The sequence below is a fragment of the Penicillium pulvis genome, assembly GCF_028828015.1.
Source record: "Penicillium pulvis strain IBT 33274 chromosome Unknown contig_5_segment0_segment0, whole genome shotgun sequence".
NCBI lineage: Eukaryota > Fungi > Ascomycota > Eurotiomycetes > Eurotiales > Aspergillaceae > Penicillium > Penicillium pulvis.
The window spans coordinates 2,030,083-2,043,704 of NW_026643078.1; the positions used below are offsets into that span (position 1 = coordinate 2,030,083).

General features: G+C 48.0%; 3 protein-coding genes across 3 annotated transcripts; 2 read left to right on the forward strand and 1 right to left on the reverse strand.

Annotated features, from left to right (window-relative positions):
• Nucleotides 1-44: 44 nt before the first annotated feature.
• On the reverse strand, nt 45-7,863 carry N7503_007340 (type I polyketide synthase; the record flags this gene model as incomplete). The annotated part of the gene is made up of 5 exons (XM_057066887.1): nt 45-1,416; nt 1,472-1,884; nt 1,951-2,235; nt 2,290-7,051; nt 7,169-7,863. The coding sequence occupies 5 exons, from the start codon at nt 7,861-7,863 to the stop codon at nt 45-47; spliced, it is 7,527 nt and encodes a 2,508-aa protein (XP_056920568.1).
• A 2,252-nt stretch (nt 7,864-10,115) lies between these two features.
• On the forward strand, nt 10,116-10,820 carry N7503_007341 (methyltransferase family protein; the record flags this gene model as incomplete). Its single annotated transcript, XM_057066888.1, has 1 exon — nt 10,116-10,820. One exon carries the CDS (start codon nt 10,116-10,118, stop codon nt 10,818-10,820), a length of 705 nt encoding a protein of 234 aa, XP_056920569.1.
• A 1,446-nt stretch (nt 10,821-12,266) lies between these two features.
• On the forward strand, nt 12,267-13,543 carry N7503_007342 (uncharacterized protein; the record flags this gene model as incomplete). Its single annotated transcript, XM_057066889.1, has 2 exons — nt 12,267-12,368; nt 12,431-13,543. The coding sequence occupies 2 exons, from the start codon at nt 12,267-12,269 to the stop codon at nt 13,541-13,543; spliced, it is 1,215 nt and encodes a 404-aa protein (XP_056920570.1).
• Between the last annotated feature and the right edge of the window lie 79 nt (nt 13,544-13,622).

Genomic DNA, 13,622 nt, shown 5'->3' on the forward strand with positions numbered 1-13,622 from the left:
AGCAAACAGCTTACCGCCAAGAATATGGGGCTTCGACGATTTGTCTAATTGACCTGTTCCTCGCCACCATGAAACAATTTCAGCAGACCCTTGGCAGCATGCTCCCCGAGGGCATCCAGAGTGCCCATTCCCATCATCTCAAGCACACTGATATCGAATTCAAACGTCATTTTCCACCACTGCCTAACCTCGATTGCCACAAGGGAATCCATACCAAGTTCAGACAATGAGCACCACGTATGCAGATCGTCCTCTGACTTCAGCAAAAAGCTGAAAACTTTCTTTCCAATTTCGAGAGCTAGAAGATGAGCGGAATCGGGTTGAACCAACACAGTGGGATTGTTCTTCGCTGCAGCAATGAATGATTTGAGGCCGTCACTGGAGGTAGTGGCTGAATTTTCACTGGCAGCTTTGTTGTGGAAAACCGCCGTCCGGATGTCTTTCTTCCAGAGGGCACGGTTTTCGGGATCATTAAGAGGCACCCTAGATCGAAGCCCAATGCAGAAATTGTTTGACGATTTGTTGGTCGTCGATTTGATGGCCAGCTCCATTCCCTCGAAAAGCTCGGATACAGAGATCGTATCGCCCAGGATACCAGTGGCCTTGAACCTCTGCATGACTGATTCGCGGACAGCGAGGCAGCCCACTTCTTCGACCGCTCCTATGCCAATGGCACAGGCCGGTAATCCCAAGCTTAGGCGATATTGTGAGAACGCATCTAAGAAGGTATTCGCACCGGCATAGTTGCTTTGACCAGGCTGCCCAAACATACCAGACAGAGAACTGAAGAGAACAAAGAAGTCAAGTTCTGCGCCGGCCGAGATAGCTGCTTTGTGGAGGTTCCACGTTCCTTTGACCTTGGGATTCACAGCTTCGTTCCAGTCTTCTAGGGTCATGCGTGTCAGGTTTTGATCACGGTTCACCATGGACATCTGGAAGATACCCTTCAGTTGGCCTTGGACTTGAGCTCGCGTAATGGCTTTGGTCACATCGTTAAGGCTGGTCACACTACCCTGTACAAAGTCGACGCGGCACCCCATACTTTTCAGCTCTTTGGCAAACTCTCGGTGCTCCTGACTTGTACCTGCGCTGCGGGAAAGATAAATAAAGTGACGAGCACCACGTTCTGCCATCCAGACGGAAAGAGAACGACCTAACCCTCCGAGGCCACCGACCAGAAGATATGCGCCGGAGTTGGCGAATTTTGTGGGCTCTCTGCGCTTTTTTACGTGCCCTTCTAGATCCAGGTCTACCTGACCAGCGGAATCACGAATCGACACCACGATCTTGCCCAGGTGGATACCCTGTTGCATGTATCGGAATGCGTCGAGTATTGCATTTGCATTAAAGACCTTGATCGGTCGGATCGGGTGAATGTATCGCTCTCTGAGCAGCTGGCCAACTCTCCCGAGAAGGCTAATACTATGTTAGTAATTTTTCATCATATAGTTGAAGTTCTGTCGATACATACTGTTTCACGATAGTCGGTTTCCGTAAGCAGATCTGATCTAAGTCGACGCAGCAATAACTGCGATTCTGTATGAAAGGACTCATATCAAGCTTTCCAGATCCTATCAGGTCTCGCTTGCCAATCTCGATCATTTTCCCAAAGTCCGCAATGCACTTCCACGTAGCATGTAGCAACTCGCCGGACAGTGAATTAAGCGCTAGGTCGACGCCACCATTGGTCTCCTGTAGAATTTGCTCAGCAAACGAGGTGTTGCGGGAGTTAAATATTCTGTTTCGAGGTAGGCTGAAATTTTCCATAAGATATTTCACCTTCTGCTCATTCCCGACAGTGACATAGATCTCAGCGCCGATCATCTGAGCGAGCTGGATGGAAGCGAGACCAACCCCACCACAGGCACTATGTATAAGAATGGACTAGAAGAACTGTCAATAGCGATTCAAGAAAAAGAGAACAGAAGGAAGGATATCGTGAAAACATACTTGTCCCTTTTGTAGATTCCCAACGTTGAATATGCAATAGATCGATGTAGCGAAGACGCAAGGCATTGTAGCCGCATCCTCAAAACTCAACCCACCTGGAATCTTCTCACAGAGATTCTCAGAAACAATAACCTGTGTGCTGAATGCACCAGATCCCATCAAAAATACACGATCGCCGCTTCTTAGGTCCTTCACGTGAGGGCCAGTACGCCGAACAGTGCCAGCAGCCTCAAGGCCGAATCCAATTTCTGAAGCCTCGACAATGCCCATAGCACATAAAACATCCTAGAAACTTGCGTGAGCTTTTTTTATCGTATTTTTCATAATCTTGCGACGTACTCTGAAGTTCAAGCCCGTGGAATGTATGTTAATCTCCACTTCATCGCCCTCCAGTACTTGTTCTATCTCCTGGCGAGCCCAATGCAAAGCGCTTAGACTACCAGGCTTACTCGTGCGTAGAGCAATAACATCCTCTGCAGCAGAGGTCGAGAGCTCTTCATGCACCAGAAACGGATGAATGCGTGCCACCTGGACTGTATCTTTGACAATGGCGTATTCGAACTCCGGTTTCAGAGAATGGTCCTCTTGGCGTAGCTGGAACCTCTCGAAGACATCGACGATTTTATCGCGGGAGGAATCACAATCCAAATTGTCGACTTCGCAGGTACCAAGGCTAACCAATTTCTCGGAGCGAATAGATCTCGCGATGCCATTGATCTGGCCAAATCGTGGATCCCGACATTCGATTTGTAAGAGCTCGGTCACCCAGAGAATACCAATACCCCATTTTTCCATGTTTTCCACCAAAGCTTTGAACGACTCAAATTTCTGGTGATCAATGTCTTCAAAAAATGGTGCTTCGTCGTCAAGAAAAGCAATTGCATCTTGGCCAGCAGGTAAAGGGGTGTTCTCTAGTCCCCGACAGTCAACGGTATATCCTCTGTTCTCCAGAGCCCGAACCATAGAGCGTACACGACTGGACTCAGAAAGACTCAAGAGTGTCACGCATTTCTTAGGAACATTTCCATCATCAAGCGTTGGTCTGGCCACAATGACGGCACCCAGCTGATATGGTTCTGGCGAATCAAGCACGACGGCATCGGGTGCACGGAATCCAGCATCTTTCAGCTCTCTCGTCCAGCGATCGACATCCACATATGGCTCATGCATCCGGTCATCAGCTTCACCATTCCACCAGCCGGCAAGAGTTCCCCAAATATAATTCACCCATTTAGAAGTTGGTGATGGTGCCAGCTCATGAAGCAAAAGTCGGCCACTGGGTGCGAGCAATTTGCGGACATTCTTCAAACTTTCATTAAGGAATGGGGTGGCGTGAATCACATTGGTTGCCAGGATGAGATCGTATGTCCCATCAAAGCCCTGCTCCGCGGGGTCTTTGCTAATATCAAGAGTGGCGTATTCCAAATTAGGATATGAACCGAAGCGATCTTTCGCAGCAACAAAGAAGCCAGGAGAAAGGTCAGTGAAGGTATAACTCGAGTATAAAGCTCTGCCACCAGGTGTCAGGAACCTCAAGGCATTGGCAGTAGATCCACCTAGCCCGGCACCGATCTCGAGGATGCGTAGGTTGGGCTTGCTGTGTGCCAAATGTTTAAAAAGCTGCGACTCATCACACTGATCGATCGAGGCATATAGGCTGTCCATTGTGCCATCCGAAAGGAGTAGATCCAGTGCCTCTACTTCACCAGTGAAGATCCTCTCAATATTGTTGAATATTTTCTGAATGGCCTTGGAAGGAGCAGCAGCTATCGTGTGCGACAAATCATTGACAATCCATTTGACTTGCTCTTCAATGGTAGGATTGTCAAGTATAGAGTGGTCGTAGTCGCAAAGCTGCAAATGTTGGTCAATCCAAGATCGGTATTTTTGCATGTGACGAATTGGAGTCTCTAGACCTGCAATGACACGGTCTGTATGAATCATGCATATATGGCATAGCTCTGTTAGCGCTTCTGTGTGGGCACTGCGATCGATCGATGGCAGGATGAGAGTGTTCACATCCAAAAAGTCAATATGGGGCCCCCACTCTGCGCGAGCAGTCGTTTCATCGTCTTTAGACGACTGGTCATCTAGGACAGAGAGCCTGATGCCAGCGCCGCCCAATACAAGCTTGCCATTAGAAACACATTGTCCACCACCAATAATAGAACCGTTTGGGGTATATGATGCGGATGCCCGGACCTGAACATCCTCATGACACCTGTAAATACACAATTCTTCGATGTTCGTCGGCACCATCATCTTGGTGGTAGGATCGGCGTAGCCCTTCGATGCAGCGACACTGAGTAGCTGTAGTAAAGCATCAATGATGGTCGGATGAATGTGGTAACCCTCTTCATCTGTTGCCTTGCTGATTACCTCCGACGTTGCCTTTTGCGTCAAAGTATCTGATCGAATATCCTCGAGGCGTTGGAATGCAGGCCCGAAATTGAGACCAGATCTAGCCATAGACCGGTAACAGCGACGGGTATCAACTTTGCGCAATAGAGGGGCATTGCTTTCCTGGTTTACATTCCCACTATGCGCTTTAGCCTCACCAAAGCAATGCTTCATCGAGACCGTACCGCTGTGAGAAGCGATTGTGAATTCCCACCAGTCGCTGTCGAGGGAATCTGTCAAGCGGTGACGGCGCATTACAGTCATTATTTCGACTGGTTGGCTGCTTTCTTTCAAGACCAAGGCCGTACTGACGACCACATTTCGCATTTTGAATGCTTCATCGACTCCAGTGATTTGTCTCACAGCCTCGCCAATCATTCCAACGTAGGCGGCGAAAGGAAAGATGATATCTTCGCCGATCTTGTGATCACGAATCCATGCCGCGTTTTGCAGATGGAAGACATTGCGGAAAATAACTTCAAATTCGAGACTTTCCGCTACTCTAATACCCAAAAGACTGTGATGCTTATGGCCTCCCGGTCGGTGTCGCCAATGCTTGGTTAGTCGAGACTCGTGCCAAAATCTCTTTGAATGGTCCCAGGGGTATCTCGGGAGATCTGGCAGAACCGAACCCTCCGTAATGACCTGATCAAGGTCAAGGCTGGCATTTAGAGTAAAAAGCTTCCCGACTGCTGTCAAAAATGATTCAACGTCGTTTTGGTTGCGGACAAGTGTAGAAGCATAAGGAGAAGTGTTGGATAGGTGGCTCTGAACTTGGCGAAGGGGACTAGCAAGGGCGGAATGCGGGCCGACCTCGAGGAATACCATATTCTTCGCAATGCTGTGCTGGATAATGGAGGAAATAGCAGAGCGGAAGAGGACAGGAGACTCCAGATTCCTCTGCCAATATCTGGACTCCAGGCTCGATTCCTGGGTGAGTAGCTTGCCGTCAACGCTACTGAAAAACAACTTTTTGAGTGTACATTTTGAGCTTTTGTTGGATAAGTGATTGTTGATAAGGGCATGATATTTATCACCTATCTCAGCCATATGGTGAGAATGATATGCCTTGTCGACCTGAAGCTTTTTGGCTAGGATGTCAGGATGTGCTTCTTTTATCTTGGTAATAGCAAGCTCAACTGCTTCGCAGTCACCAGCGATAGTCACGTTTTTGTTCGAATTTTCGCAAGCGACAGTCACACCGGGCTGCAATAATTCTTGTACGCTATTTGAGCCAAGACCAATCGCGGCCATAGCTCCTCTTTTGGTCTGCAGCTTGGTGACCTGACCGCGATAAAACGCAATGACAATAGCCTCCTTAGCAGTAATGAAACCGGCAGCATATGCTGCAGCTATCTCGCCACTGGAGTGGCCAACAACAGCACCAGGCTGGATTCCAACAGAGGCAAATGTGTCGACCAGGGCTATTTGAATTGCAGTGCAAAGAGGCTGAGAAAACTCAGCAGAGCCGAGTCTGCTAATCTTGATTGGTTTCTGAAGCTCTTCCTCGATGGTCCAGTCTGGAGCATCATCTTCAAGGCTCTGGATATGTGCATCGAGAGATCTAATACTCTTCCTGAAGACAGGATAGGCTAGGATCATGCACCGACCCATTTCCGGCCATTGGGCTCCCTGGCCAGTGAATACCATAACAAGACTGGGGACACCAGACGGCCGAAAGGGTAGCGAAGCCGTGATACCCCCAAAAAGGTTTGCCACGGCGAATGCTCGATAGGGCAAATGCTCTCTTCGTTTTGCCAGAGTGAAGGCCAGATTGTTCACCATACCGGGGTGCTTTTGGGCGTAATCTCTATAATTGATGATCATTTTCTTCAGTGAATCAACATTGTTGGCGGAATACACAAGTAGTTGTGGGCATGTTATAGGTTGACTCGTGATAGGAGAGACACCAAAACTTTGAGCGGAATCGAGAATAACATGAGCATTTGTGCCTCCAATTCCAAAGGAGTTCACACTAATACGCTCCCTTCGAGAGTCGGGCCAGGGTGTCGCCTCCGTGGGCACAGAAAGGCCACTGTCCCAAGGGATAGCAGGGTTGGGCTCGTTGAACTTGATGTTCGGAGGAATAACACGATGCTCTAGTGCCAACACTGATTTAATCAGTGAAGTAAGGCCCGAAGCACCTTCAGAGTGGCCAAGATTGGGCTTAACAGAGCCAATCTGAACACCTCCAGATGGACCAAAGACTCGACCAATTGCCCTAGTTTCAATTGGGTCTCCGATTGAGGTTCCTGTGCCATGGCACTCGACGAAGGCTGTTTGAGAGTAATCACTATCAGGAATACCAGCAACCTCGTAAGCTCGCCTAATCATTGCTTCTTGGGCAACATCATTCGGCATCGAGAGGCCGCCGCCGGTGCCTTTTCCATCGCTGTTTGAAGCTGTTGCGCGAATAACAGCTCGGACTGGGTTACCATCGCGGATGGCCTGCGCCAGTGGCTTGATAAAGATAGCAGAGACTGCTTCTCCACGAGCATAGCCATTAGCATCAGCAGAGAACGTCTTGCATGACCCATCTGGGGCGAGAACGCCCTGCTCTGTCATTGCGACGGTCATTCCTGGGGCCATTATTAAATTGGCTCCGCCGATAATGGCTCCTTCACAGTCGCCTCTGGAAACTGCTAAACATGCCTCGTGTAGTGCAACAAGAGCTGCAGAGCAGCCAGTGCGGATTGTCATACTGTTCGTCTTCAGTTAGGATATTATGTCAAAGTGAGCGCAAAATAAGGATGAAAGTAAGGTAGCAAGGTGGAAGGTGAATGAGTGACGTGCAAAGGCTTTTTAGATATAGACTCACCTTGGCCCTGTTAGATCCATCTCATATGAAATGCGGTTGGAAAGCATGAAATCTCCATATCCAGTCACACGGTATAAACCATATTGCTGGTCCTCTTTCGCAAACATCTCAACCCAGTCCTCGCCAAAGCTGCCCATGTAGCAGCCGATCGGTCGACCTTTCCAGCTCATACCCGCATCTTCGAGGCACTCACGAGTAACCTCAAGCATTTGTCGTTGGTGTGGGTCCATTCGCTCAACATCGACCTTTCCCATGGAGAAGAAGGACGTATCGATGGAAGCCAAGTCAATGCTGTCATCAAGGAAATATCCATACTCGGTCTTGATGCTACCGGGTTTCGAAATTTCAGAGTCAGAGCAGTATGCAGAGGCATTGTATCTTGAATTGGGGACTGGGCCACGAGCATCGCCTTTAGCAATCAAAAAGTCCCAGAGTTGTTGTGGTGAGTGAAGGCCTCCAGGGAGACGAACCGACATGCCGCAAATGGCGATGGGTTCTTGAGATGGAACTTTCGGCGTGTGAGATCCTTCCAGGGGGGAGTCATTGCCAATGATCCCACATTTTGTACTTGATTGTTTGTCACTTGTGCTCACATGGTCATTCAGGTCTTTGTTTGTGTCGTTGTCAATGTCAATGTCACCCGTATTCGACATACAGCTATTCGAGTCGTCGGTGTCAATGATAAGCGGTGCCATTATATTGATTTCACGGTGAGGTCTCTATTATATTTTGATAAGAGGATATATTTGATAGTGTATGGAATTGCAACAATGCTGTCTTGAATACCAAAAGGCTCTCTTGGGCTGGGGCCTTTGAGTCCTAGTTATATTATTTCCACCTCAGCTTCTTTGTAATTGACCTCGACCAATGCAACAAAGCAAACCCCATGACGCAATGACAGACCCCGGAATCGCTACCTGAACGTCTTTCGCCCTTGCATACTGGTGGAATACGGACGCATCGTTCAGCCTTGCATAACTACCACATGCATCGCAGTCTCCTTAAGGCTTCGTTTCCACTTCCCACCCCCATGGATCGCAGCCTTTCGCCCGTCCACCAATTAGGATATAGAATTGCGCTTATAGGCTTAAGGCGAGATATGTTGCTTCCCATGAAATGTTTCCCTACGTTCCCTTCAGAATCTGCTAAACACCTTCAAAAAATCAAAGCCATATGGCTATTCTAATAACGGCAGGCTTTGCATTTGTTGGGATGTGACTGTGAGCTTACTTCAGTCAGGTTACCGGGCATCTAAAAGACACAAGGCTCGGGAGTTCTATGACCCCTCCCTTGCCCAGGTGTGACTAGGCCACCCCCAAGATGGGGCGGGGCAGAGTAGTTCTTGATCCTTCGAGCCACGTATCGCACCGCACCGGCACTATTTTAGATTTATGGGATGTTGCGGAATGGATTTCTTTGCTCTAAAATGCGATGCAGTTGTTTCCAGGGTCCTGATCACTGTTCAGAGGACTAGCTTGCTCGGCGTTAATCCTCGTCTCACGCCATTTAGGCTTAATGCTGTTCCTTCTTGCTGCTTTGGCTGCCACGTGGCATTCTGATCATCGACGATGATGTTCTGGTCAGATCCTGCATCTACATCGCCATAGAGTTATAAAATTGACAAAGTTATAATCCTTACCTATGAAGTCCTACTATTAGTATAGTCTGACTGAGGCGCTACTAAAGAAAAAATAGAGTTTTACTGTGCATGTTATTGAGTTTTTTGATCTAGTTTGTGTAAATCGGGAATAATTTAGGCGTTCAGCCATAATCCGGCAGTGGTATCGCCCCGCACTGACCCACGGATCGTTGTGAACCACGGGTCAGTGCGAGGCGAACGCTGCAGCACACGCGTGTTTCTGCCAAGCATTCCCTTTTGGGAAGGACCCACTGAGTCAGCTCTGTCGCAGTTCGAGAACGCGTCTTCGAGCCTTCTACATGTCTATCATAACGTAGCTGACCTTTTTAAACAATATGAGATAATTCCACAAAAATAAATTCTTACAGAGTAATTATAGTAATAAGTTCCGCAATCTCGAGTGCGTGGTTGATAGCCAATGTTGGTAATTTTATGAAGTCGAGAACGTATAATTTGACCATAGTATACCGCCCGGCGGTGATCGATCACTGCCATCAACAGAAAAGCAAGGCGTGCGTGTATATAATATTGAGAGCTAACCAATCAGTGAGGTCAATGCACTAAGATACATGATAACTTCTGTTCCAAACCTTAAGCTACATTTTCAGCCTCCCTGCGTATATTTAGAGAAGTAGATTTTAAGTTTAATGACAACGTAGATAAGCTGAATGCCAACCAAAATGCTCTGAAAATCGGATATCATATACAGCTTTTTGGTGCTTTTTTTGCCCTTGGCAGCATCGAGTTCAACTTTCTCTGATGATCATAATGTCAATTTTCGGACTCAGGGATATCCTGCATCTCCATGGCTGATGATAACAGATCAAGCATATGAAAATTTCAAAACTTGTAATTGAATGGTTATAGGTCCTAGCACTCCATGGAAGCCGGATTTCGGGCATACCTTTGAGGGTTTTTTGCCAGTGTTTTGATCACTAGTCGATTACACATATTTTGAGGCGGCATGGTGCATCGTTCTTCCTATGCCCTGTAAGGGGCAAGGCCATGTGTAGACTAGATGCAATTAATTTTATTAGTGCGGGGTGTGGGGCTTACTAAGGGAGTGGCTGAGTTATTTGTGCCTAGTGAGATCTGTTTGTCCGATCTCTCTCGGACATCCTCGGGGCGGGGAACGTTAATAAGACAAATATCTGTACAGGAGCCGCCCAAAAAGCAATGTCTCTTTTAGCGCCTCACACCGCTGCGACAGAATGCAAGGGATGACGATGGGCTCTATAAAAGATTTTTTCTCTCGACCATGTTGCGGGACTACTCATCTGTCTACTGACAATATCACCAACGCTCAGCATGTTTGAATCAGCCTCAGCAGTGCTCGCCATTGCTATGATGACTGCAGGGTATTCTGTCGTCCTCTGTGCCACTCCCCCAAACCCAACCCCAGAGAAGAAACATCGACACAGTATAGATCGCATCAGCTTTGTTTCAGGAAATTTCTCGACTATTGCGCACGCAATTTGCATAACTATTGTCACTTATCATGGGCTTCTCGTAGGGGTTGCCCATTACACCCCTGCTCGCATGTCGCAAAGTTGTCCGCTAGCCCGGAATACCAACCCAGAGCTCTTCGCCTGGAATTTCACATCGGTCACCGCGCTCCTCTTGATTTACGTCGGTACATATGTGCGCCTCTCAGCTTACGGCGGTCTCGGGAAATGTTTCACATTCCATCTTGCCCCGCCACCTCATTTGGTGACTACAGGAATCTATAGCTGGATTCAGCATCCCAGCTATACAGGACTGGCAATGCTATGCCTGGGCGGTGCAATGCTATTCCTTCGATGGGATGCAACCCCGGCCTGCTGGATTCCAGGGACGGTGTTGTCTCAACTAGAAGGATTTGGGCTTGGCATTAGTGTGGCACTTATGGGAGGCGTCTTCTGGACCTTGGCATTGAGAGTACGAGATGAGGAAGATATGCTGAGGCAAAAGTTTGGGGGAGCATGGGAGGACTGGCATCGTTCAACGAAGAGATTCATTCCCGGTCTTTTTTGAAACTTTTTTCCTTGTATGCCATCATGGATTTATGGTCGGATGTCGGCAATCGCTGCAGAAACAATAATTCCGTGTCTTTCTATCGTGTATGCAGGATTGCGAGAAGTTCCCCAATCTTTCCATCCACTTTATTGTATCGCCTATATTCCCCTACGTCCTACGTTCATGATTTCTCTTACGCAGAAGCAAGATCCAAGAGAATGAGATCTTTTTTTTTGCATTAGAGTCTAATTTTTGTTTAGTATTCTTCCACAATGGAAGAGAAGACTATGTGGGAGGGGCCTTTGTATGTTCAACCCAGCGTAGAGCAACCTATCTCTAGGGAAAATCTCGGCCAAATCGCAGGAGTCTCCAGGTACCAATTGACATAATCCAGTGCATGCGAATACGCCTTGTCCCCCGTCAAATCCATGGTGTCATATAAATCTTGGCGGTGTGCCATGTTGTCTTTCCCAGTCAGAGGCCCAATCTCCACCTTAATGACAGGAGTAGCACATGCTACTCTGCAGTACGTATTGATAAAGACGTCCATCAATCCAATCTACCTGGGGAATAAATAGCGACCACAGGTGCGAAATGTGTCCATGCACAGCTTGAGCTTGCCGAAGACGTGATCTCGGCTGTCGGGTCCGGAGTAATCACAGTCTCCAAAAGCATTGAGGTCTAGGGAACGTCCGTTCTCTCCAATAAATTGAGATTACAGTCCCATTTGCCAGTAATCAGCGACTAGTACTCATTCTCGGGGAATTTGTGACCTTGATCTGCCAACATTCGTTTCATCGGGCATTTCTCAGGTTACATGAAAACATTAAATGACCGACGCCATCGTCGCCCTGCTTTGCCAATCTGAATAAGACCCTTGAAATAGCCTGGAAGTTTAATATCCCCACATGATCGACAAGGGTTCTACGCTTTTCAGCCCCGTTGGTACCTTATTGTTGCTCGCTTAACTCATGAATAAATCCGGGGAGGCGGGGTTTCATCCAATGCCTAGTCCCGGGGCCTGAAGAAACATGATCGACCCAAATTTCCGAGGCTTAAACACCTCGGCTCTGTCTTGTGAAGCGGAGTATTGTCGGGCGATTATCGGGCTCCAGGGCTATGGGCCCTCATGGCTGTATATACGCCAAGGCATGCCAAGATATGCCCGGACTTTCAGGCCGGCGGTGATTCGGAAATTGAGACCAAGCTGAAGGTCATCAGATGAATGGTCTTCAAACTCGGCTGCTTGTTCTTAGAAGATGTCACAGAGTGATCAAAACAAATGCATTGATGATGAAGATATAAATAGGTGGGATCCTCAATTTAAAATTGGAATTCTGTTCTCCTCTCCTGTAATCAGAACACACACCTTGCTAAGAACGTACCTGGGTAGGTTCATAGCAGCTCACTCGCCAAAGTAAACCCGATTTCCAAATTTACTCCCTGAAAGCAAATCTGTCAAAGATGAAGGCCGTCAGTACTCTTACTTTGGCAAGCTTGCTATCCTCAGTCAATGCTCATGGGTATTTGACCACTCCTTCCAGCCGTACTAGGCTTGGCTTCGAGGTACGGTTATATTGTTCATATATCGTGTTCACGGATGTCATGTGCTAGACTGACCCCATTAGGCTGGCATTGATACCTGTCCGGAATGTTCCATCCTTGAGCCTGTCGCTGCTTGGCCCGACCTAGAAGAAGCCCAGGTTGGTCGAAGTGGGCCATGTGGATACAATGCGCGAGTCAGTGTGGACTACAATCAGCCTGGTGACTACTGGGGCAACTCTGTCGTCGCAACATATACCGCTGACGAAATCGTTGAAGTTCAATGGTGTGTCGACAACAATGGCGACCATGGTGGCATGTTCACCTACGGTATCTGTCAGAATCAAACTCTGGTTGATTTGTTTCTTACTCCGGGCTACCTTCCAACCACCGAAGAGAAACAAGCTGCTGAGGATTGTTTCCTGGAGGGTGAATTGAAGTGCACGGATGTTGATGGCCAGGCCTGTGGTTACAATCCCGATTGCACATCTGATGAGGCATGCTACCGCAACGACTGGTTTACTTGCAATGCCTTTAGCGCCAACACCAACCGTGGTTGCCAGGGTGTGGATGGCGCCGCAGAAGGCTCCTGTAAGACAACTATCTCGGGTGGTTACACGGTTACGAAGAAAATTAAAATCCCTGACTATGATTCGGATCATACCCTGCTGCGCTTCCGGTGGAATTCTTACCAGACGACACAGGTGTATCTTCACTGTGCTGATATTGCTATATCGGGCTCGGGATCAGGATCAACTTCGAGCTCAAGCTTGAGCACCTCTTCTACCAGCTCAGCTAGCTCGAGTAGCTCGACAAGCTCGACTGCAACCACCTTGACAACCACGACAAGTACCACAACATCCTCAGCGACATGCACTGCAGCTACAACTATCTCGGTGACCTTCAATGAACTGGTGACTACGACATACGGTGAAAATATATTCATTACCGGGTCCATCAACCAGTTGAGCTCTTGGTCCACCTCGTCCGCAATTGCCTTGTCTGCAAGCTCGTATACATCGTCTAATCCATTGTGGACGACTACCATTAGCCTTCCTGTTGGCACCACCTTTGAATACAAGTTCATCAAGAAAGAGGCGGACGGTAGCATTGTATGGGAAAGTGATCCTAATCGGAGCTATACTGTCCCAGCGGGCTGCTCAGGAGCAACGGTGACTGCTGCTGCAACTTGGCGGTAGAATTTACCAGTGTATGCAAGAGGGGAAATACATTAGTGTGGTCGGCTACTATATCCAATAGTACTACAGAATATATTCT